The sequence below is a fragment of the Cololabis saira genome, chromosome 14 (genome assembly GCF_033807715.1).
Source record: "Cololabis saira isolate AMF1-May2022 chromosome 14, fColSai1.1, whole genome shotgun sequence".
NCBI lineage: Eukaryota > Metazoa > Chordata > Actinopteri > Beloniformes > Belonidae > Cololabis > Cololabis saira.
In genome coordinates this window covers 35,091,855-35,118,925 of record NC_084600.1, presented here as the reverse complement: position 1 = coordinate 35,118,925, position 27,071 = coordinate 35,091,855, and the positions used below count along the sequence as shown (strand labels likewise).

The 27,071-nt window shown below is 38.3% G+C and overlaps 1 protein-coding gene across 2 annotated transcripts in view; it reads right to left on the bottom strand.

Moving 5' to 3' along the window:
• grk6 (G protein-coupled receptor kinase 6) overlaps positions 1-27,071 on the bottom strand; it is a 275,750-nt gene that overhangs the window by 168,320 nt on the left and 80,359 nt on the right. Inside the window, exons 12-16 of one of the 2 annotated variants that reach the window (XM_061740550.1) lie at positions 25,834-26,042; positions 23,941-24,078; positions 21,672-21,809; positions 20,451-20,585; positions 16,070-18,677 (exon numbers count right to left, since the gene is read on the bottom strand). The exons of the other annotated variant lie outside the window; for it this stretch is intronic. Coding sequence (XP_061596534.1) covers positions 18,627-18,677; positions 20,451-20,585; positions 21,672-21,809; positions 23,941-24,078; positions 25,834-26,042 — 671 coding nt within the window. The 3' untranslated portion in view covers positions 16,070-18,626. Of the gene's footprint in view, positions 1-16,069; positions 18,678-20,450; positions 20,586-21,671; positions 21,810-23,940; positions 24,079-25,833; positions 26,043-27,071 lie in introns of those variants that run through there. 2 annotated transcript variants of the gene reach the window in all.

Genomic DNA, 27,071 nt, shown 5'->3' with positions numbered 1-27,071 from the left:
AGTAGACTGGATCTCAGGCTACGTTTGGCACTCCACTGCTATTCCTTTCCATGCTGCATCCTTCTCATTGGTCACCGTGTGAGCTGAAGGGCTTATTATTAACACCGACCTTCTGTTTCCACAACTCCAACCAGATTTGCACCTTTGTTTTGTGTTCTGGAGGAAATAAATGTATTCATTTTACTTGGAGACACTGCAATGTCCCATCAGAAACACATTCTGACAAACTGCATTCTGAAACTAAACTTATTTTAAAGTTTGTCGTCGTTCTTAACTTGTATCCAGTAGACATGGATGTACTGGTCATAGATCTCCATTGAATTAGTGAGAGACGAAGTCTAGAGTCAAATACCAGACAATTCTAAAGCCATGAGAGAGTTTTGTGGCAAAAACATCAAAATGCTGAATTCTGATGAACACAAATGGGTTTTCAGGAGATGAACAGCTGTCTGCCAATAAGACTCAACAGAAACAACAAAGATCTTTTAAAAACAAAATTGAAAAGAATATCAGTGGCATTATGAGTTTAAGCTCCTGGGTAAACGTGTAAAATGTTCTTTCACCTTTGATGGCAACAGAAAAGTATTTGTGTGTCGCATCTTGATGTAGTCTCTATGTCATCCTTTAACGTCTTTCTTATGAACAGGTGTCATTTTGTGGTCATTTCTGCATCTCATTGCCTTTGATTTGATTTGATTTGATTTGATTTGATTTGTTTATTTGCACAACATAAAAAAAACGGTACAAAAGTTTAAATGAACATAAAAGCATGGAAATATGTGCAGGTGAGAAAGGAAGCCCTAAATGGGCTTATTCAAAGTTCTCACCAAGAAAATACATTGTATTGAAATAATATCAAGAACAAAAAACAAAAAACAAAAAAAACAGCGTTCCAAAAAGATGGATATAAACAGACAATTTCTCGGTGTGCACGTGCAGAAGTGAGTCCACATTAAGTGGAAGCACTTCTAGACGCTTGATCAATAAGGCTGGTCTTCAATCTCTGTTTAAAACTATTAATAGACAGTGAAGATTTTGCAATAAGTATATGAGAATTTCAGAGTGAGGCACCTCTGTCTTTGATGGAGAACTGACTGCTATTGGTACGACTGAATGAAGAATGGAGATCCTCGAATTATCTGGTATTATAGTTATGAATTTGTGAATTGGTCTTAAAAAAATCTTTGAAAGTACTTGGAAGCATATTTGCAAGATAAGTGCATTTGTAAATGAAAGCACATGATTGGAGTATGTTAATATCATAGATGGATAATAAATTTAATTTTTTAAACAAAGGGGCAGATGGGGCCAAATAGGAGGCAGAAGTAGCTATTCTTACAAACTTCTTTTGAGTAATGAGTAATTTGTGTAAATTTGATGAATATGTACTTGCCCAAACAATGTTGCCATAAATGAGATAAGGATAAATTAAACTTTAATACAGAGTAACGAGACAAGCCTGATTGACCAAACCTCTGATTCTTCTGATGATAGCAAGGGATCTAGAGAGCCTTTGCATCTGCTCATTGATGTTTTGCATGTATATATTTTTTCCTGTCCACTTTTTTGATTTAGTTTATAAAACTCAAGGGAAAGCTCAGGTGTTTTTGTATTTCTTAGGGCTCTTAACCTAGAAGGACAAACCCTGAGTGCAATATCATTCCTCTTTTTGTTTACATGATCACTTTTGGATGAATCCTGCTCTTCAGGTTCTCTGATGACACAAAAGAAGCAGTATTTATGAGGTAATGGTCCGCATGCAGACGTATCGTTAAAGGCTGCTGCTGGGTTGCTCCCAGGTTACTGCTCTGCTGTCAAACTTAAAACCACACAACATCCTCTCAGCCACGCTATGTTTTTGTGTTTCATCCTGGATGGACGAAGTACTGACGGTCAGACATATCCTTTCTTGCGGGGAGATCTGCTTTTGATACTGCGTTTCAGAAAAAGTGCACGTGTGTGAAAGGGGTTGCTTGGAGAGCAGCAGTTGTCAAAAGCACCTGCAGAGGTTTTCATGCTGGTGTCGAAGCCTTCTGACACAGACACAGACACAATCACCGTTTCCTTTTCCATTAAAGAAGTTATTAAAGTTGAAATTAAAAATTGGCTTGACTTATTTAAAGGTACCTCTCCTACGTTCAGATGATGCCATCTTGGTGTGACGCTTCACTTTGAAACACAACTAAGCTTCTGGAAGGTTTCTGGCATGTGAGTGGGTGTGCACTTGACAACAGAATGGAGACATTCCTGATTTTCTTTGTTTTTTTTATTTTTATCATATGATTATTAAATGCAGCAGTGACACATCATTCCAGCTTGAACCCCCGAGTCGAGTAGTGGGAATGAAACAATGCAGTGATGAGCTGGGAATCACGTCGGTGTGACATCAGAGGTTGCAAAGAGAGAGCTGTGTGACAATGGAATGGTTTAATGCCTGGTAATTAAAAACCCATCTTTAGTTTCCACGGAAATATTTCAAACTGGTCAGCAGGTTCAAGGAAACAAACTATGAATGTGTTTTTATACAAGTGCTAGTTTTATGACTGCTTTTCAGGAGTGTAAGCAGGCAATGTTTCCAGTGGAGCAAAATGGTAAATCACCCGTTCAAGGCCGTGAATAAGTGCTAAATTGTCGTATCAAGAACAGCGGGAGGAAAAAAGGATGTCCATTTTAGCCCTTAAAAGCACAAAGGCTGCAACATTTGTATGCCATTGCTTTCATTTTGATACTTGGTTACTAGGCAGAGGTGATGAATACTGCTGAAAGTATCCAGGACATGTTCATGAGAGCAATTGTACATTTTTTATTTGCTTCTGTAACACTTTCAATCATGGGAAGAAGACTGAGTACTTTGCTTGCAGATACACATGTGTGGAGCTTGCAGGCACAAATATGAATTGGAAATAAACAAATAACCCTTCAAATACATCAAATTAAGAGTCTTTTCTAATGTTCTGAAACCTATATTCAATATTTCTGCTTGGATGATTGTTTTAAATGCTTTTGTTGAGTGGACGTCTCAGAAAGAAGGGCTGAGTGAATGAAGCGATGCCAAAATGCCGGCTGCTTGTTCTCTGTACTCTGTTTTCTGTTTCCGTCCCTCAGCAGGGAAACCTGACTGATCAGGTCTGAGGAGTTATGTGGCCTGAATGCTGAAGAACAGAAGTCCTTCAGAATGAGAATCTCTTTAAACTCCCAAACAGAAGTCTGATTATTTTCTCTCCATGCTGCCTTTGGCATATTGAAATGTGGGCATGTTAAAGCTTTTGAACTAGCAGTCTTATGAGGAATGTGCTGCTCTTATTTAAAAGGAAAACCCTCAACGCAGGATCAAACATATAGGATAACTATGACTAGGAAAACATGAAACAGGGCCTGATAACTGCCATAAAGCCATGAACACAAGGCTTTCTGTGGACGATTCTGCAAATACAGAGACAATTCAGTTTTATCAGAGGCTTAAGATATAAATGACAACTTTTTCATTTTCTAGGACAGTGGCCACAATGCAGTAATTAGTATTCAGGAAAAAAACATGACAATAGCTTTGTTTCTTTGTGGCTTAGAATAACATTGGCAACAGTGTTTAATCACATTCTCCTGTGAATATTAGAATATATAAAGATAGAATATTATATAATATATATATATATATATATATATATATATATATATATATATATATATATATATATATATATATATATATATATATAATATTAGACTAATACTCACACAGATGTGTTTGTGAAATATTTTGTGACGAAAAAAGTGTCAGTCTATTTACTGCTTTGTTTGAGGCTTCATTAGTGCAGGCTGTAAAAATTAGTCACGTTTCGCTCCCCAATGATCACGACAACAAGCTGTTATTATTTCCCATGAGGCTTTGTAGGTGCTGCTGATGAAGAGTGGGGGTGAAGGATCATTAAAACCGGGGGAAAGTAAGCAATTAAGAGATGTCTCTGCCTCTGTAGGCATAAATATACTTTTATATTAAACAGAGATATCAGGAATTCTCTTTTTTAATTCAAATAAGGTGAAATAACCAATTAGCCAAAATAAGAGAAAAGCATTTACAATCAAAATGAAATTCTAAGAAGACTCACAGTTTGGGAACAGCCAGACTTAATCTCTCTGTCTCAATTTAAAACAGCTGAGAATGAGTTCAGATTCTGTTTGAGCATAAGTTCTGTTCAGGGAAGACCCTATAATACACAAATTGAAATATACTTTATTTATCCCCGAAGGGAAATTGTTTACAGAATAAAATAAGAATTTTGTGTCTTGGAGCTGTGGATTGTAGCAAATTATTTAATTACCACTTAATGAAAGCTTTGAACATAAACAGGGTGGATTCGCTTCCCTGTGGATGATTCTGCAAATACAGAGACAATTCAGTTTTATCAGAGGCTTAAGATATAAATGACAACTTTTTCATTTTCTAGGATAGTGGCCACAATGCAGTAATTAGTATTCAGGAAAAAAAACATGACTTAAGACAATAGCTTTGTTTCTTTGTGGCTTAGAACACAATTAATTAAAGATTTCTTATCAAGTAAAAATACTTTGCTGCATAGACAAATCATTTTCCCAGCATTGAGTAATTTTACCTAAAATTCACTTTTTGCAGAATAGCGAGCCTCTCATGATGAGGATCTGCTGAGAGTCCATCAGCTCTGGGATGCTCCACTCCGGTACAGTGGTGCTTCAGTCTGATGTAAATGTTAACAACTGTAACCGGCTCAGAGTTGGGGTCACTGTCGTCATTTCAATCACTACTGTAATTTGTGGATAAATATTTCTGCCAGAAAAAGAGTTTTGATTCTTGATTTGAGGTTTGATTCCTGCGCAGCAGATGAGAAATGAAGCAGTAGCAGTTCATTTTTAGACTGGCAATGGGTTTAAATCGGTCTGAGCCATCTTCGGTTCCCAGCAGGTGGACTGCTGCTCTGAGTGGAAACTCCTCTGAAGTGGTTTTGTAGCTGACATGATTTCCTCTGAAGGAGTCCGCCCACGCTGAGCATGAGGAGTGGGCCATATGTGGGATAGCAGGAAACTTGGAAACTTGTGTATTTTACTCCTGACTGGATGACTCTCAAGCCTTAAAGGGAACCCTGCATATTAAGACATGTAGTCCCTAATTAGCCACAATTGTTCTCTTATACTAAAATATGTTGTTAGAAACACATAAAATAATCTAATTGCTTTAAAAATCTACAATGTTTATTACATATTTTGACCTGCGGGAGGCGCCATGTTTTACCTGCGCAATGTATTCTGGGGGCGATGACGTACGACGGTGGCTCTGGGAAGATAAGCCCCATTAGTTTAACTGGGACAGGTATCTAAAACATAGTTGAGCAGCATCTCCCGGCCGTGGAGGCTGACGAGGGAGCCCATAAGACGTCTCGGTTCAGGCAAACTGGATCAAAGTTCTGTGATGCACGGGAGATCTGCAAAAATGATCAATGTTGTGCGCATCTTACCAGTGCATTAGGCTCCTGCGTAGACGGCGTAGCATACGGCGTAGACGGCGTAGGCTACGCCGTAGCCTGCGTAGGCTACGCCGTAGCCTGCGTAGCCGGGGCTCTACAGCCCGCAGCGCTCCGCCACCCGCTCGCCGCTCTCCGCTCTCCGCTCTCCGCTCTGCGCTCTGCGCTCTCCGCTCTGGCCGGGATGGAGACGCCGGTGAGCATAGCCCACCCCTGCCCCCCCCTAAAACCGGCTTCGGGTGCTGGGTCCACCGTTTGATGACAGACCAGAGGAGGGGACTGGCCCCGGACTTTGACGAAACGGGAGGCACAGACTTCGCTTCAAATAGGCAAGAACATCTTTATTTAATTTAATGACACCAGATCTGGCTGGGGTTTTTATTGTAGCATCGGTTATCTGCTAGTTGAAACGTGTGGTCTGTTAGTCTATCTGAGTTTTATGGTGTTTTTATAGTTCATGCTGTATGGGGCTGCACTTTTTTTTAATTTTATTTTACTTTTTTGTAGGTGCGCCGTCACCTTAATGTTCAGCTGTGTTTTAATCTGTGTTTCTGGTGCGCCGTCACCTGTTTAGCTGTGTTTTCATCTGTTTCTGGGTGTCAGAACAGTGGACGGGGGTTAGCAGGTGCCACCGTGTGACGTTACTACCCAGAACGTAAAAAACAATGGCGACCTACATGTTAAATTATATTTTCAAATTTTATAAAAACGAAGACATCAACAAGGTTTTTTATATCACATTGTTATAATTGATACCAACATTTATCTTTTAAGACCTACATGTCTTAATATGCAGGGTTCCCTTTAAAGGGAACCCTGCGTATTAAGACATGTAGGTCTTAAAAGATAAATGTTGGTATCAATTATAACAATGTGATATAAAAAACCTTTTTGATGTCTTCGTTTTTATAAAATTTGAAAATATAATTTAACTCGTAGGTCGCCATTGTTGTTTACACCGCAATGCATTCTGGGTAGTGACGTCACACGGTTGCACCTGCTGGCCCCCGTACACTGTTTTGACTGTTCAACGACATAATCCAGAGGATAAACATGTCATCTGTTCAGCCATTTCAATTTGAACCCGAGCACAAGGTCAATGAGGAAGACAACACTGAAAACATATCTCAAAACGAGCCAAATGAAGACCAAAAAAGACGGGATGAGGCGAGAGTGGGACAAAATCCCTGGTGTCTGTGCAGCAACTGCGTCTCAATGCAAACAGAGGAGGAGAGCGTTTGCTGTCAAGAGCTCGTGTTTTTGTCAGCAGCTGTTCACTTTAAGCTATTATGTGATAAAACGTATTCCAATATCAATAATTTTGGAGATTATTAGCATCCACCGCTGTCCTATGCTTTATAAATCATTAGCCTTGTCACCTTGTGCTCGGGTTCAAATTGAAATGGCTGAACAGATGACATGTTTATCCTCTGGATTATCTGGTTGAACAGTCAAAACAGTGTACGGGGCCAGCAGGTGCAACCGTGTGACATCACTACCCAGAATGCATTGCGGTGTAAACAACAATGGCGACCTACGAGTTAAATTATATTTTCAAATTTTATAAAAACGAAGACATCAAAAAGGTTTTTTATATCACATTGTTATAATTGATACCAACATTTATCTTTTAAGACCTACATGTCTTAATACGCAGGGTTCCCTTTAAAATCATAACGGCGGGTTGGCGATCTACTTTAATGCAAACGTAAATACCTCAATGTTTCAGACATTCATGGACGTCAGAGGAAGAACACCTTCCTGGGTTTTGGTGATGCTCATTATTTTAATTACTTTTATATCTTATATTAATTAATTTCCTATTGGGGATTTATTACGTTTTTTTTTTTTATTGAATTGAGTCTCCATGTGTGCCCCAGTTTCTTAAGCTCCTCACAGACCTCCAGTAGCCAGATTGTCTGTGTCTCTTCTCACTTTCCAGCCCTTTCCTGAGTGTTCCCGAGCCTGGTTTTGGGATTCCCTGTTCTCTTACTCGTCTCTCTGTGTGTCAAACCTGACCCTGACCCTTTTTATGAGTTTGTTTCTGTGTACATAACTAAACCTTTGACCCAGAGCCTGCCTACTCCTCATGAATTCAACATGAATTCGATTTATTTCTTTAGCCTGTTTCATCCTAAACATGCCAGATCCAACTAGGACTCAACCTACAGAGTTTCCTGACACTAGTCGTCTCTACAGGAGTTCAACTTCCCTTCAGCGGATCCTCTTCCTGGTGATATCTGAGGAACTCATCAGTTCTTACCTCTTTACCTTTAAACTCCTTTTTATCACAGAGATCACTCCGTTACCGCTACCCAGCAGGGGTTTCAGATCCACTCCTATTTGATCCCTGGGGTCCCGTTAACCAAGCACCAAACTATCACAGCTCTAGCTTATAGATGGATGCTTTATCGTCCACACCACCAAACACAGCGAGGTGAGGAAGACTTTTAAAAGAATCATAACATGTTACACAATAACTAATAATACTGACAATCCCCAACAATGAAAGGCTGCATGCAAAAATGTAATGCAGGGATTAGCTACAGTATGAGTAACAGAATTTAAAATAAAAAACTAAATCCTAGGTGTTAATATTAACACCCTCACTGATTAAACCTAATTAGAATACAGCTGAGGCTGATGAGAAAGTCATTAGTTTTAGTTATTTATAGTCTTCAGACTGCACTACGGGATTTTCCATTATCTTACTTCGTAAAATAAAAGATAAACTTTTGGGTTGCTGTTGAGTAACTTCTCATGACACATAAGCAGAGGTGTCAAAAGTATTCACATTCATTACTCAGGTAGAAGTATAGATACTAGAGTTTAAAAATACTCCTGTAGAAGTTGAAGTATCAACTCAAGTTTTTTACTCAAGTAAAAGTATAAAAGTACTGGTTTCAAAACTACTTAAAGTATAAAAGTAAAAGTAATGTAAGGGGAAAAAAAGCCATTAAGGACAAAAGCCATTGAAAATGAATGCATCTTAGTATAATGCAAATATATTAAAGAACCATATATGTGTACTATTGAGCATTAACATGTGTTTCAGAGAGCAGAAGAAATGATGACTAGTTGCCTATAAGTATTGTAATGGTGCAAAAAGTCAAACTTCAGAGGCATGTTATCATTTATCCTAACCTTTATTGGAATGTACATCCAAGTTTAGTTGCAGGAATCTGAGGGAACGGATGTAAGAACAAAACTGGACAAGAATATCTGAAACAACCACAACCAAATTCACTCTATCCGGATGGAGCAATTTAACTGGATAGTTTTTGTTTAAAGGCCAAAATGAAATAGAGTAAGAGGCTGTTATTAAAATGTAAGGAGTAAAAAGTACAGATAATTGCGTGAAAATGTAAGGAGTAAAAGTAAAAAGTCGTCTGAAAAATAATTACTCCAGTGAAGTATAGATAACCAAAATTTCTACTTACCGTAAGAAAGGTAACGAAGTATTTGTACTTTGTTACTTGACACCTCTGCACATAAGTGGACGTCTTGATATTATTTTCCGCTACAACAGTAAGAATCAAGCTATATTACATATATACATATTCCCCCATATTCTAACAATGAACTGCATTCTTCTTCATCCTCTTCCCTTTATGTATTCCTGTTAACTGTTTGAAGCATTTTGACTGCCTACACATCATATTTCTTCAGGCAGAAAACACCTGGGGAAACATTAAGAAAAACAGCAGATTCTTGTGGAAGGACGGCTGGAAATGCCACTCAATATGCACTTGGTGGCGTCTGACACAGTGGTGTCTCCCACCCGCGCTGTGGAGAGCTCCGTCATGGTCAGGTGGGTAAATGTTCCTGCTGCTCACTTCCTCAGTCCGACAAGCTCAACCTTTGGTAGAATTTTGAAAATCAAGTGAAGTGTATTGTGTATTTTGTACTGACAGCAGAAGAAACTTTACCAAACAGTGGAAAGGGAGGCCAGAAATGCAGAGATAGTTTGAGCAGTGAAAGTCGCCAACACTTCAAAGTTTCCAACTTTAATTGTAGAGAAAAAAGACAAACAAAATATCTATCATTGTTTTCTTTTATGTGTTGGGCTATTTTATATATATACAGTACAGACCAAAAGCTTGGACACACTTCCCCATTTGTTTGAATGGGAAGGTGTTTCCAAACCTTTGGTCTATACTGTGTGTATGTATATTTATATATATATATATATATATATATATATATATATATATATATATATATATATATACATACATACATACATACATACATACATACATACATACATACATACATATACAAAGCATCTATCTCAAGTCAATTTACAATGGTTTCCTACTCCAGGAGATATTAACATTACATTAAAGTAGATTTCAAACAGTCGGTTGGTTTTCCTCAGTGTGCTGTTTTTCATGAATGTATAGATTTGTTAACAGGAGGACTTGGATGAAATTCATTTTTCCCATTTTTTATTCAAATAGATTGAATTGGTGTCTTGTAATGAACCTGTTCACATTCTATGAGGTGGCCTGAGATGACTTTAATTGTCTTTACCGATGGCATAAATTGATTTGAGAGAACATGGAGGTGAATCAAAACAAAAGTAAAGTTGAAATTGAAAGATATTTTGAAAAAGGTGGTATTTAGGGGAGTCAAACTCAGTCATGTCCATAACACGCCGATTAAAAGTCCTTCACCCCTCAAACGGAGAGGTGTCAGCCTTTTACAACAGATAGTCTTGAATGGAATTTTGGTGATTTTTTTTATAAACCTTTGTGAGACGATTGTTTGCCTTTTGGATTCACACATCAGTCCAAGTGAACATTCCCTGACGGCAGACACCCAGTTAAAGCATTGGTAAATAGGGTTGCCACCTTTCAGAAATAGAAATAAGGGACGCCCCGATTTCAGCAGCGCATGAGCCAAAAAAAAGCCCCAAAACTTCTAAACTGAATAAAAATGTGTTTATTTTATATGAAAAAAACTAAATGCTTTGATTTAAAGTTTAAAGTGCTTTAATAGCATTGAACTTGCATGACTGTACAGCCAACCATACTAGTAACTGAAATATCCTCCTATGCTCTGTATGTCCACATCAGCCAAGATGTAATATAGCCTACAGGTGAAGAATAGGGTGTAAAAGTTAATTTATTTCAATAATTCAACTAGAATATGGTGTAAAAGTTAATTTATTTCAATAATTCAACTAGAATATGGTATAAAAGTTAATTTATTTCAATAATTCAACTAGAATATGGTATAAAAGTTAATTTATTTCAATAATTCAACTAGAATATGGTATAAAGGTTAATTTATTTCAATAATTCAACTAGAATATGGTGTAAAGGTTAATTTATTTCAATAATTCAACTAGAATATGGTGTAAAAGTTAATTTATTTCAATAATTCAACTAGAATATGGTGTAAAAGTTAATGAAAATACGGGACAAATCGCGTCCCGTATTAGTTCAATACGGGACGCAACATTTTTTTCTCAAGTAAAGGGCAATTCCGTATTTTACGGGACGGGTGGCAACCCTACTGGTAAGGGTTACCTGGGACAGGTGTCGGCTAAGTGAGAAGCCAGTGCTGGGTCTTGTCCATTTAGCCATGACCCAAAAAGGATGCACATGCCTGGTAGATATTTGACATGAAATTGCTATCATGCTAGTCATAACAGTAGAAGCTAGAGACTGCTGTGTCTCTGAATGTGTCTTGCTCTGCAGCCTCGACTTCAGGATGAAGGAGCTGTGGAAAATAGATGGATTTGATTAGTCAATGCCGAGGCATCCAGTCAAGTGTGATTCAGACAATCATGATAACTGAGTAATACAGTGGCGATGTGTCCCAGAGGAAAAGACTGCCACACAAAGAAGACACTGAGGTAAAAGCAGAGTGTGGCGTCTTGAGCTGTTGACGAAGCTAACCCCAGATCTGCAGTGGAATAAATGACATCCAGTGACACAAAATGCTGACAAATGTACGAGTGGGTGAAAGTGTGAGGGCATGACGTCCGATCCAGAAGTGACACCGTCACCAAACAGTGGAGGCCTTTGTTCCAGACAGCCAGTCAGGACAGCTCAGGCCTTCACAAAAAGACGTTTCACCAACCCAGTTTGATCAAAATGTATCAGATATTATTAAATTATGAAAGGGCACAATATTTGAAGATGATAGATTTCTTAATTTTAGTCTCTAACAGCTTTAAAATCATTTTAAAGGTAAACAGTCTAAAGCAGAAATGTGAGCAGGGGCAGTGGGATACTGCCCTTCAGGGTTAATATCCTACTATATAGACCCTGTTTTCCTGTCTCAAGCTTTGGGTCTACCCTAAAAAGCTAATTAACATCCCTGGAAACTCAGGGTTAGTGTGTCTTTGGATGGTCTCAGAAACTTTCAGAGTTTATGCAGCCACTTATTAAGTGCTGCTACAAAGTGCTTCTCTGTCTATTTTGCACATGGGCGGGAATTCCCCCTAAAATGTCCCCTTTATTTGTACACAATCAGTCATTATAAGGCACTTTACATATAAGCAGATTTAATTCAGCAGTTATAATCCATTTAAAATATATGCCAGTCAAATTGTAATTCATAATCCATTAATTTCAGTTCAAATTCATTCAACACTCGGTCATAAAAAACACCTGAGTTAAATTGTCATTTCCATTCAGTTCAGTTTATTTATCCTCAGGAGAACTAAACAAGTTTATTTTAGTGCATTAAAATATGTCACAATAATTTTCCAATTCATCATAACTGCATTTATAATAAGCTAAACGATTCATTTGAAACTGAGGATACATTAAGTAAATTATTATGTGCTGTTTAATTGTGTGACAACCGTACTCGAGTTGAGGGGGGATGAGGGGGGATGAGGGGGGATGGCATCCCCCCTGAAATAAAAACGGTCCAAATCATCCCCCCTTTCCATCTCTTATGTCATTTCATCAATGAATGTGCTTTTACTGCTATTTCAACATTTAGAGTCATCCTCAGAAAAATAACACCAGAAAAATAACTTATTTGACAATTTTCACCTGTTTCAAGTAAATTTTCACTTGAAATAAGTAGGAAAATCTGCCAGTGGGACAAGATTTATCTTCTTATTACAAGCAAAAAAATCTTGTTCCACTGGCAGATTTTTCTACTTATTTCAAGTGAAAATCTACTTGAAACAGGTGAAAATTGTTGTTTTTTCCAGTGATGAGTCTTGTTTTAAGTGTAATGAGATTTTTTTACTAAAATGAGACATTTTAACTAGAAATAAGACAAATATTCTTGTTAAGATTTTGAGTTTTTGCAGTGATCCATTTTACTTATCCTGTGAAGGACAGAGTCATATTGATAAGTTCAGAAAACAGTTTTTTATTTTTGTGTTTTGATGTATTTGATGTAAGCCCAGTGGATATTTAAAGTTTACAGAAGGCTGCATTTAACTGCTGCTATGTCATTCCTGCAGTATTTCTGCAGGTGTTTTGGTCAGTGCTATTATTTGTAATATATTATATTATTTGTAATCAGCACAAATTATCTGTCCCCATATGATAAAATCCACCATCCCCCCTGATTTTTTTTTACAACTCGAGTACTGGTGACAACGAACATGAACTTTGACCTGCCAGTCATGGACGTAAAGCACATTCAGCATGTGGACCTAATGGAGGAAAAGGTGGGGAAGCTGGATGATTCTACTCTGATTTGGCTCTGACAGGTCACAGTACGCTGTAAGTGTGAACAGCTCAACGTTCAACCCTCAGACAAGACCCACGTAAAGGGACGGGGTTGTATCTGCTTTTTGGGTTGTTTTTTTTAAGTTGACACTCACTTCATCATTTTTGGCCCTAAAAATGAAAGGGAAAAGATCAGCGCTCACCTTGGCTCCATGTCATTGACAGCTACAAATCAAGCCAGAAATCTTGGTGTAATTATTGACTCAGACCTGAACTTCAACAGCCATCTAAAGTTTATCACTAAATCTGCCTACTACCACCTAAAAAACATTGCCAGAATTAAGGGGATTCTGTCTTAACAAGACATGGAAAAACTTATTCATGCATTCATTTTCAGTAGGTTGGATTATTGCAATTGGCATCTTTACAGGCCTTAACAAGAAATCAATCAGGCAGCTGCAGCTGATCCAGAACGCTGCTGCAGAGTCCTTACAAACACCAGGAAACTGGACCACATTACACCGGGCATGAAATCGCTACACTGGCTTCCAGTGAGTCAAAGGATAGATTTTAAAATCCTACTGCTGGTCTACAAAGACCTGAATGATCTTGGACTAAAATACATGCTGGATCTGTTAGTTCCTATGAAGCTCCCAGACCCCTGAGGTTCATCTGGATCTGGTTTGTTGTGGTTCCCAAGAACCAGAACCAAGCAAGGTGAGGCAGCGTTCAGTTATTCTGCTCCTCACCGGTGGAACAAACTTCCTGTAGACCTGAGGTCTGCTCCAACTGTCAGCTCCTTTAAATCAGGCCTAAAAACATTACTGTTTACTGAAGTGTACTCCTAAATTAAACTTACCTGCTGTACTTTTATTATTTTACTTCTTTTCTTATCATCTTATTCTTAATTTTTTCAATCTTATTTGTTATTTACTGTCTGATTATGTCTTGCCGCTTTTAATTTCAATGTAAAGCACTTTGAATTACCTTGTGCTATATAAATAAATTTGCCTTGCCTTGCCTTGCCTTAAAACAAATGAAAATGTCTGCTCTCCAGCAGAGAAAGCACACTTCTTAGTATTTTCTCTGAATTACTTTAATGGACTGCTTTTGTCTCATCTTGACACATAACAGCAGTGACACCATGAATCACACTGATGCTCTGGGAAACCCATTTTTTCTCGAAAAAACAAAAAAAAGTCTGAAAAAACAATGAAATGTAGTTGAGAACGTTTCAGAACCATATTTTGAGAGGTAACCTAAACCTGTTCCTCGACTCTCCTCTCAAAGCTGCTCTTGACCTGGGTATTCAGCATGTGTTAACAATGGTTAAGTATGAGCTGCACCTCTCTGCCAGCTGAGTTTTAACACACTTCACTCAACTCCCGAGAGGCCTCGACTCTCCATTAATTCGTACTAAACAAGTGAAGCCGCTTTAACTGTGAAAGACAACCTGCAATTAGCTTCATTGTCACTCGCGTTTTTGTGCGATGATTCGTCCTTTGAGCAGAATTAAGACAAAAACAGGCAGGCAGCTTTGAACACGTCCTCCTGTGCCCGCGTGGGCGTCTGTCTATTGCTGTATGTTCATTTCATTAGAATCCTTCCAATTTTCTGGTTGCCATGGTAACAGCACTTGTCACACATCGACTACATGTGGACAGTTTTCATTACAGGGGCCTTGACAGAGCCACTGTGTAACATGGATAAAGAATATTAACATTTTTGAAGCCGCACAGTCCTGGTCAGGTGTAGAAGGAAATACACCACCTTTCAGTTCTGAGGATTCATATATCAGGACATAAATCTGCTCCTCAGTGGTCTAAATATAAATGAAACGGCACCTCGAATGAACAATCTCTCATGATATATTAGGCTACACTGACTTTTCTGGGGTTTTTTAAAACTTGAACCATCTTTCTGTATCATGGTGGTTTCTCACGTCATTGTGGAAGAACGTCAGAGCAGTTCTCTGGTTCAGTTTATTGAGTTTTGAGCTCACATGCACATGCACTGTGTTACATCCCGTCACAGCATTTATAATCAGGCTGAGGTCTGGACCTCCACTGGACCATTGCAACACCTTGGTCGTTGTTCTGGGGAGATTAGGAAGACATGATACTTGGTTCTGTAATAACCTGGTGTACAGAGGAGTTCCCGGTCAGCAATAAGGTGTTCAGGTCTTTTTTCCTATAAAACAAACCCTGCACTGTGCTTGATGCAGAAATATTGTAGTTTGTTCAAATAAGAATGTCATTGTGCACTGATTTTGCATATAAAATGAGGATAGATATAAATATAAATATAAATCCTGGGAACTGAGTTACCTTTCATGAATATTTCCTACTTCCTGAGAGGCAAGGCTCGTTTTTTTTAATCACCCTTCATCAGGCCAGATGAAATTTCTTCACTTTTATACTGCAGAAATGGTCTTCCTTGACTAGAAAGGATTACAATAAGTCACTATTATGACCAGCTGACTAAAAAAGGTGAATACAGCGACTTGAAACCCTCCAGACTTAGAGGCGGCTTGTTTGACCACAAAGATGTGAACTCTAAAGTAACTTTGAAGTTGCTCGCCAGCGCCGGCGAGCTGATCCACTGAGACAGAGGCCGATGCAACAGGTTGCTGAGTTAGGCGCTGAATGTGGCTGAATGAGCAGTTTCATTTCTACAACCGACTTCTGCAAGGACACTCCCTCCACTCACAACAATGGAACTTTTATTGCCCCATATTACCTCAATTAGTCATTTTTATAGCATTGCTTTGATTTCGGTGAACAAAACCACCCAACATGACAGAGATGATAAGTTTTGCTGAGTGCAGACTAGCAGCAGGGTCTGAGAGTAGATGAAAGACTTGTTTGCAGTTGCTCCCACATATCAAGTCAAGAAAAAAACAACAATAACACAACCATTTGTACATTCAGAGGTATTTCATTTTAATAGCTTAGAATCAGAGGCCATATTCTTTAAGGAAATTGCTGAGGCAGCAAAAACACCAGCTTCAGTCACGGGGTCGGACCTGAAAGCTTCAGTTACTCTTGTTGTTGCCCCACATTCAGGGACTTGTGTGGTGCGTGTGGGTGAACTGATCTTTGGACTGTCTTCCTGTAGAGGCGTGAAACAGGCAACAGCAGAGCCAAGCTGCACAGTCAAGAAATCATCAGAACGCCATTTGCTTGTCAGCAAAGTAAAGAGAAAATGAGAGGTAGACCGAAACCCTGAGAGGAATCTGATGTCGTGTCTTGCTTTTTCTAAATAGAAAAAAAAAATCAGAAATGGAGTGGTTTATGGTGGTGTAGGTGGAGTTTGTTGTGGATTTGCAAAGAAATCATGAAGAAAATACTGCAATATTCCCTTGCCTGTCACACATTTACAGTATCTGCCAGCCTCGGTCTCCTGAAGCCAAAAAAAAAACGTTAACACACTGATTTTTTTTTAAAACAGATTGATGCTGAGCTCCAGTAAATCTAGTATTTGGATGGTCTAGTTAGATGAGTTACCATGACAACGGATAAGCTGCGTACATGGGAGAATAGCTCATTGACTTTTCTAAGACCCCAAATCCAGATGGTTTGAAGATGCTGATTATCTAGAGCAGGAGCATAACATGGGAAAAGGATGAGGAAGTTGATTCTCTCTATCATCACGGTGAAAGTAAGTTTTCTGGAAATGAAACGGATGATCTTGGAGCACTAACAAGGACACAGCAGGAATATCTGCAGTGCAGGTTTGTGTGTTTCACTCAGAGTGAAGGTCTGGCTGAAGAAACATATCCCAGACTCCCATCACCCCCCCCGAGTTCAGATCACACAGGCAACAACACGGTTATTTCTTTTTTTGCTTTCTCTTTCCTGTCAGTGAGCGACCTTCACGGTCAACAATGTCTATTGCATCTTGTCTGTGCAAATAAACTAGAAGATCCTACTAACAGTACATTTCAGTCTGATACAGTATGTGAGCTTCTGACCATTTCAGCAACATTTACACAGGAAATGTGGCCACTGTTTGCACACTTGGGTGTGCAGGAAACGGCTATTTAACAGCTGCCGAATCAAGGACAGCAGCAGACAAATATAAAAGTCATTTTGTGTTTGCATCTAAAAAGCAGTGGCATGTAGTCCAAAAAAAGCTCTCTTTGTTTTTGTGCGATATCACTTGTGATGCTGCCCAGGTTATGAATTGTTTTTTTTTTCCATCAAACTCCCTCCCATAGAATTCAATTTTATGTTGTTTGATACCTTTCTACTCAAAAAACATACATTTGTCAACGGCAACTTGTCATATCAAGAGGAGCAGGTTGTAAAACTGACTACACATTAATAGTATTATTTATTAAAGGGGACATATTCTAAAAGAAATGAATTTTTATGTTGGTGAGAGCATTTATTGACGTGTCTGATGCAGATAACAATTAAGTAAAAAACTAACTAACTAAACTCAAAAACTGACACTTTATTTGGGGGGCGAGGTTTGAAAATATCTCTGAGAGAGGCGTTCAGATTTCAGTATTTCTCTACGCTGCAGACCCAGATCAGAGCTGACAGACTGCAGATATGACAAAATGATTAACTAAGCATTTTTTTTTCTTTTTTTCCCCCTCAAGGACGTTAGCGGAAGAACTCCTCTAAAGTAGTTAAATTTTTCTCCTTTGTATTTTACATAACAGATTTTATTTATTTATTTTATGCAATGCATGCTGGTAAATGCAAGTTTGGACCATCGTGAGTGATGACGATGATCAGTTTCTGCATGATTGGAGTGAGCGTCTTCTCAGCCACATCCTAAAACCGGCATCTAACAACAAGCGTAACTGGAGCTTCACAGACCCGAGGTGTCGATTGTCTTGAGAAATCCATCAGGAAAAAATCAATTTGAACAATAAGTTTAAGAAAAACAAAACAAGACTGCCAAAGCAGACTTTATAGTTTTTGACTTGAAATATTGAAACCATACTGTCAAAGCAAAACGAAGAGAGGAAGGAAGAGTAAAAATGCAGCGAGGTTGGTCACAGCAGATTGGAGGGCAGACGGAGTGAAGTGGTCACAGTTCATGGGCTGAAAATCACTGCTTCCCCTGGACAATGTGGGAAAACAAAGTGATCTAGGAATGCTCAGTCCTCTCTTGGTAACCACAGCCACGGTGCCCTCGAGCAAGGCACTTTTACAGCAGGCGCTTGTTCCAGTGGAGCTGCTCGGCAGCAGCAGCTCTCGGTTCAGTGTGTAAATGGAAGAAAGCGAAGCCTTCCCTGAACAAAAAATATTGATTTTTTTTTTTTAAAAGAAGCAATAAAAAAAAATTATCTGTCTGTCTTTGTCTCCAGTTTGAAAGATGTCGACACACAGATATTTCATACTTTTAAATAACAATAAACATTATGGCTATGCTGAAAATATACATTCTGACACTTAGATATAGTACTACCTTAAAAATACAAATGTGCAAAAGTTGTAAACAAAAGGTTATGTGCATGAGTGTGTCACAGCCTGGTGGGTTCCTCGTCGCTGTCGCTGCAGTTACCGCAGCATTCCTGCAGGGGGAAGCAGAGAGAGGAGAGACCAAATTCAGTTTAGGCCTGAAAGAACTCACTTGTAACTTTAACAGAGGTGTCAAAAGTATTCACATTCATTACTCAGGTAGAAGTATAGATACTAGAGTTTTAAAATACTCCTGTAGAAGTTGAAGTATCAACTCAAGTTTTTTACTCAAGTAAAAGTATAAAAGTACTGGTTTCAAAACTACTTAAAGTATAAAAGTAAAAGTAATGTAAGGGGGAAAAAAGCCATTGAAAATGAATGCATCTTAGTATAATGCAAATATATTAAAGAACCATATATGTGTACTATTGAGCATTAACATGTGTTTCAGAGAGCAGGAGATATGATGACTAGTTGCCTATAAGAATTGTAATGGTGCAAAAAGTCAAACTTCAGAGGCATGTTATCATTTATCCTAACCTTTATTGGAATGTACATCCAAGTTTAGTTGCAGGAATCTGATGTAAGAACAAAACTGGACAAGAACATCAACCACAAACATATTCACTCTATCCGGATGGAGCAATTTAACTGGATAGTTTTTTTTTAAAGGCCGAAATGAAATAGAGTAACGAGGCTGTTTTTAAAATGTAAGGAGTAAAAAGTACAGATAATTGCGTGAAAATGTAAGGAGTAAAAGTAAAAAGTCATCTGAAAAATAATTACTCCAGTGAAGTATAGATAACCAAAATTTCTACTTAAGTAAGCTAACGAAGTATTTGTACTTCGTTACTTGACACCTCTGAACTTTAACTTGGGCTAGAAGAGGTTTTAGTGGGAAAAGAGAATCATTTTCTCCTAATCTGCATTGCTGCTGCACTAGTTCTTGTCTCTTCACAAGGACCCCCCCCTTCCAAAGACCAAAGTTAAGCCTCCAGAGTGATATTATGCAAATGTGTGTCATCAAAAAGTCATTAACGGTACATAAAGGATGAAAATGTCGAGGACAAATGAGGCGTTTCGGGCTGCTCTTCTGTTTATATGCTTTAAAAATCTGCAGAACTTTCCATGTATTTGCAGAAACTGTTAGAAATGCCTGAGTGTCTTTTTCCCCACACTTTTAAATAAAATATCAACCTTATATAAAACTTATAAATTACTCTTTGATACACATTCTATTCTCAAGCACTGAGGGCCTGAGAAGTCACATTTTCTTTACATGTAACCATTTCTTTTGTGTACATAGCAGTCTAAATTCCAGCTCTTCTATGGTTCTTGTTTGTAAAATTATATAATAATATAATGTATATCTATAATATAATTGTGATAAAAGATGAAGAAATATTCCGGATCATGGTAATGCATTAATCAGGAGATCAGACTTAAGTAACAGATATCCAGGACATTTCTAAATATTTCTATGTTAAACATGTTATCGCAGTTAAACAAACGATGCGGCTGTGTTACTTCCAAATGCAATTTAACAAAGGGATTCAATTATTAAAAAATAAATGTTTCAAGTTGGTTATTAAAAATAGATAGGACTAAAAGAGAAGAACTTTTGGGGTGATGCACGGAGTTACGGCTGAACACAGAACACTCGTACTGTTGCTCCAGTTCACCGATTTTGAACTGATCTACGTCTTCGTAGCCCGGGGACCGTGAGGTTCATTTCATGCAACACTTCCTAATGATTCTTGAGATGCACCATGATGTGCCCTCATTTTGTGTTTTTTACCTTAACTGTACATATAACGATGATCAAAATAATTCATGACTCATCCGCAGAACCGGCCTCCCAGTTCTGACGAAAAGACCCGACTGACCTGTCTACCGAACAGTCGCTGCAACAATCCCTGTTTGGGTGGAGGAGACGGCTGCCCTCTCCAGTCCAGGTCGGGAGGAACCATGCCGTCCAGGTGGAACACGTTCAGCTCCGAGAAACACTCCGTCTCGATCATCTGCAGGAGGACAGACCACAACAAAGAAGAATGTACACGTGCATGAGATAAAATGACAACTTAAATTGGTTTTGTCGGTTTCCTTAGCATCTTTTCACTTTCTGTTTTCAGAGCTATCATTGTTATTATTATCATTATTATTACTATTATTACAGTTATTTAAGCTATTATTATTACTATTATTATTATCATCATCATCATCGTCATTATTGTTATTATTACTATTATTATTATTTTGTGTAGACTTATGATACTTCATTTGTTCTTTTTATATATTCTATTCTGTTAAAAGGTGGGCAAGATAAGCTTTATGCTTCAAGCCCAGACCTTTTCGGTCAAAATAATCACAATGTTGACCAGGGAAAAACCTGTGTTATCTTGTTTGTTGATTTTTATGTTTGTGATTGACCAAAATAAATATTAACTAACTAACTTACTAACCACGCCTGAGTACTTCTGCAAAGGCCATCTTTGGCATTCAGATGAAGGAAAACTGAGATTCAGCTTGTTCTGCGACATGACTTTATTCTCGTGATACTGTATATAAATTTCCACCTTAGAAAAAAGTACGAGGAACACATTCCTTTCCTCAACTGGGCCTGACCTGAAGGTGGTACTTTAGAGTGTACCCGTACTTTCAAGGTGAGGGCTGAACATTTCTGATTGGTCGAGGACTGCCAACATCTTGTTATCACCTTTCAGTCTCCATCTTGTTTTTGTGCATCTGTAATGACCTATCCTTTGTTGTTTTTTCCCTGTTAACCCTAATCTAAAAAGTGAAATCTGCTGTTTTCCCTCCAGCAACAGCCGATTCCACCAACACAAGCGATTCACAATGTCTCAACGTCTTAAAGCTCTCTTGAGCAGCTGCTGGTGAGAACTCATTATCAAAACACAATTCATGACAATTTCAAAGGTTTTTGGTCTGTTTTTTGGTATTTTATGGGTTTTCTATTGTTTAAGTCAACTTGGATGAATAAGACTGTGCTGCAAAGCCACAAAAACAAAACCGTCAGTCAAATGCCCCTCCAAGCCCCCCTGGTTACAGTTAATTGTGTGATGTCATGATGACTGCACAGCTCTGACCTCGTTCTGCCAGGGAATAGAGACGCAGCCTGTGGACACTTTGCCGTAGAAAGACTCGTCTTTCGCCTCCAGCTCCACACCTTTCACGGTGGAGAACTGCTCGATGTCCAGCACGTCTTTGCAGTAGATGGCCTGAGGCTGTAACACATAAACACAAGAAGAATATGAAAACGGACACAAGCTGACAATGTACAAACCAGTTCAGAAAAAAATTGGAATGTGTGAAAAAATTGGTAAATGAAGCGATTCTTGCATTTACTTTAACTTCTTGTTTGTTTCAAAATATTTCTCACAATCTCTACAATGGACAGATCAGGATGATGGGACATACAAATCTCAAATCTCTTCCAATCTGACTTTGAAATATGTCAAAGTGAACGTCAAATGGCTGCTTGTTTCTATTTTCATTTTCCAAACTGTGCCAGCATAACTCTGACTCTAAACTGCACACACAACAGAACTCTTCTGAAGTCCCTGTAAGCTGAATAAAAACAAAACTGAGGAAAATTTCCTTCAAACCAAAGTGAAGGTCATCTGTCTGTATGTATGTCTGTCTGAGTGTGTGAGAAACCGGCTGTATTTCAACACCGATGCTCTGTCAGGAGCATTTTTCCAGTTAAAACACTGTGCTGGTTAATTTTGCATATGAATCATGTTGGAGCCTAAATGACATTCTGATTAATCGGATTAATTACGTCCACTTCCTGTGCTGCAGGGAGCAGCAGGTCTCTTTATAAAGACTTTCTCACCAGAAGTTAGACAAGATTTATCTGAATTAAAAGTCCCATTTTTAATATCTGTTATGAAACACACTCTGACTGGCATGACATCAGGATATGTTTTAGTTCTCAATGACATTACTTAGATCTGAGGATGTTGCAAGAACTACTTACTGTACAATCAGACATTCTACTTTACAGTCGTTTACAGGATCTAGATTGTGCAAACAGACATTTACCTAATTTTCTGAAAGCAAAACATTTGTTTTCTTTTTGATTTTCAAGGCAAAAAATATATGAGCAAATGTCGAAACTGGTTAAACTTACATTTCCTGTTTTTAAACACCAAAAATAAAGATGATAATGTTTATTTTTATTGCTGTTACTTTTTAAATCAAGTAACTACTTGTTTTCTTTTTTTTGTGTGTAAGAAAAACCCAAATAACTACTGGCAGAAGTACCACAGACATGCCATTTTGTGTCCTTTTATGTGTTGTTTCTATTCGTTCTGCATATCCAGGATGCTTTTTAGCAATTCGAGTACTTGGGTCTACTGACAGCACGAAAATGTGTTATAGGTCAGTGATCACAGTAAAGAACATCGGTCCCAAAGCTCTACAAGTTAACTGCAATCCTCAGAGTTAGTCATCAATCTCTGTTTCACGCCATAACCACTGAGACATTCATCACGAACATGTTTTAATAAATGTAGAACATGAAAGTAGAACATCTGATTGAAAACACAACATGAAAGTTATGTGTTCAATCAAATGCTTTAATGGAGAAAAAGAGGCGGTCTCACCAGACCCCTCAGTTTTCAGCATGTGTTGCCGGGGTGATAAACCGTGATAAGAAGTGAAACTATGGGCAGAAATATGTGCCACTAGAAAGTGAATTTGAATAATTTATATTTGAATTTGAATTGCTCAACTTGAATAATTGCTTTAAAAAACTGAATCTGAATCACTTAATTTGAATTTGTATTGTTTAATGTTCTGCAGAGATTTTTCTACAAAACGGCAAGATATAAATCTACACTTTTTACACAGAATGGATAAACACAATAGGTTTCGAAATATCTAGCTCCCATTGGTCGTTTATATCGTTGAAAGAAAATAGAGGTTATAGTAGGCTACGTGAAAAGGAGTTCTTTGTGATTGTAAGAACTGAATTTGAATTGTGAGAACTGAATGTAGATTCAGTTTTTCAATGCAATGATTCAAATTAAACAATACAAATTCAAATTATGTGATTCAGATTCAGTTTTTTAATGCAATTATTCAAGTTGAGCAATTCAAATTCAAATATAAATTATTCAAATTCAGTTTCTGCCCATATGAAACTGAAAAACAGACCTGAACCTGAGAATCTAAGACCCTGGAGAATTTGGATGAACCAACATATCAAATGAACAATCAAGCCTCAAACGGGAGCCTTATTTGTATTTAACATGATGTTTCAGTGGCCCTGTCCCACAGGTTGATAAAAGCCATGACTGCCCCACATCTGCAGCACAAATCTCCCTGAAATCTGACCAGATGCAAACTTACATCAGGGGTGAAGGGCGCCTGCAGCATTCCGGCCTCCAGACGTTTGAAGTTGATGGAGCAGAAGAGAGGATGGGCTTTTACCTCAGAGGCTCCGCCCCCCTGGGAGCCCAGCCTCTCTGTGGGATCTTTGGCCAGCAGCTGAGGGGTTAAAGAATAATATTCTTAACCACAATCCGACAGCTTAGCAGACATCAGTGACGTTGTGTCACAGAATTGTTCATCCTTCTATAATTATTCATAACTTTCATGCTCCAATCAACTCTTGTGGACCGTGTTTGGTGGAGTTGCACCCTGGGCATAGTTTGATGTTTCATCATGCTGCGATGACGTTAGCGTGATTACAGCTTTTAGTAAAAGGGCTTTATTTCATGTTCTTCATAAAAGTATCTCTTGTTCAAAAACAAGTAAACAAACTACACCCTGAAAGGTTAGGCTCTGGGGAGCTTAAGATAAGATAAGATATTCCTTTATTAGTCCCACAGCGGGGAAATTCGCAGTGTACAGCAGCAAAGGGGATAGTGCAAAACAAGAGGCATCAATAAAAATAATAATAATACAATAATAATATCAGAGTATGACAAGCTATAAACAGTACTGGTATATACAATAATAATAAAAATAAAAAATACTGGTATATAAAATAGATAACAGACGGATATTTTACATAATTGCACGTTGCAGTGAATGATATTGCACATTATTTTCCAGTAAAAACAACACTCTTCCTATTTTTATGACTATAGCTGCAATTGTGTTTTCCCATTACGTCATTGACAATGTGATTGGAAACATCTTTTATATTTTTTGCATTTTTAACCCCCTAAAAATAAAAGGTGCTGTGAGGTGTCACAACAAATCAAGAATAACTTCACAACAATGATGCTTAGATTACAGGATAAGTTTCTAGGCTTGGTTTCCATAGATACGGAAGACCACCAAATAATGTATTTCTGTAAACATCTCAATTAAATATACTATCGGCGTAGACACACTGTACATCTACCGGTACTCATTGGAGCAAGACTTATGGGACTGGGATATGTTTGGAAGTGACACTGATTTAGTGATGTGTAGGACCGTCATTCATTCACTAGATGGCAGCAAAGGACCACCAAAAATATTTAAATAGTTGAATTCACGTTCTGCAGCTTTTCTGTGTTTTTGAATCTGCACCTGCGATGCAGATCAAGTGAAGCGTGCACAACCTTCAAAAAGGACTTTTCATTGAAAAAAAACATAAATGAAGTTTTTGTACTTGGGTGAATATAGTTGACTTTCCAAAATGAATACCAACTCAACAACGTTAAGATAACGCACTTGTTACTTTGTTTGGTGCCACATAAGTCTGAAAATACGTCAGTGAGACGTTCAGGTTTACAGGGTAAATCTCAGGGGGCGCAGCAGAATAAAGGTCATCTACGTAGTATTATTCACTAAAGCAAGTCGCAGGAACCTGTATCAACTTGTATATAAAAAAGCAGAATTCATCCCCTTTAAATGATGTGAGTGGGATATATCAATCGGAGTTTGCCAACTGAATCAAAATGAAATATGTCAAATGTCACAAGTACCTTAAATGGTCGTCTGACAGATCATTAAGTCCTACTAAACAATGGATAGATGATGTCACTGATCACACCTCATGTTTAAAATGATGGCATTAAGAAGAGAGATTGAAGCAACAAGAAGAGTTGAGCCATTTTAACTTTGAAAAAATAGAAAAGAGCATATGTCATCATATCATAAAATATTAGAAGAGGCATAAATGCTACATCTACACCATTTAAATGTGTGACTGGATTATTTTCATGTAAATAACCCAGAAAATATTTGAAACATGGTCAGTGAGAACGCGACCCGTGCCTCTGACTGCTGGAATCTGCGCTCACCCACCATTTGACAGAAGGACTTGGCGTCCTCGGAGAACTTGCTGGAATATTCCTCCTCCACATCCTTCACCAACCGCTCCACTTCCTCCCTCTTGATCTTCTTCTTCCTCTGCTGGAACGGGGACTGGCCCTCCACCATCTCGTACACCAGGCAGCCCATCGCCCACCAGTCGGGGCTGAAGGTGTACCGCTCATTTTTCACCACTTCGGGAGCTGGAGGAGCGAGGGGAAGAAGTCAGAAACTCAAAAGAAAAATGTTGTCCTTCAGTACTTCAGCTGCTTCTTCAGGACTTCAGTACTCACATGCAACACTCAAGTAAATCTACCGTATTTTCTGGACTATAAGTCGCACCTGCATATAAACCGCATCCGCTCTATTAGCCTAATACACTGGTAAGATGCGCACGACTTTGATCATTTTTGCAGATCTCCCGTGCATCACAGCACACGAAAACTTTGATCCAGTTTGCCTGAACCGAGACGTCTTATGGGCTCCCTCGTCAGCCTCCACGGCCGGGAGAGAGCTGCTCATCTATGTTTTAGATACCTGTCCCAGTTAAACTAACGGGGCTTATCTTCCCAGAGCCACCAGTCTACGTCATCGCCCCCAGAATGCATTGCGCAGGTAGAACATGGCGCCTCCCGCAGGTCAAAATATGTGATAAACATTGTAGATTTTTAAAGCAATTAGATTATTTTATGTGTTTCTAACAACATATTTTAGTATAAGAGAACAATTGTGGCTAATTAGGGACTACAAGTCTTAATAACCAGGGTTCCTTTTAAAAAAATAATTAAAAAAAGATATACAAGCCACACCTGCATACAAGCTGCATCCTCTCTATTTAAAAAAAAAAAGGATATGCAAGCCGCAGATATTTATGTTGTTAGATTAGATATTTACTACATGTACAGAAGGATTTTGAGCTGTAAATGATGTACATGTTTGTACCTAAATAGATCCTTTCCTAACAGTGTCTTTTAACACGGCAGCAACTTTGCTGATTAAAACGGGACAGAACAAAGAGAAAATAACCAGTATTTATTTATCTGTTTGAAATCTGCTTCTACCTATTTCTATCTGCTAAAGAAGAAGTAGTGTATTCTTCTTTGCATTTATTTTGTCTTAGTTTTGATTCTAATTCCGGCTTAGAGCGCCCCGAGTGGTGGAAGAAAAATCCACAGAATAGCCGCACCTTTGTATAAGCCGCATGGTTGAAAACCTATGAAAAAAGTAGCGGC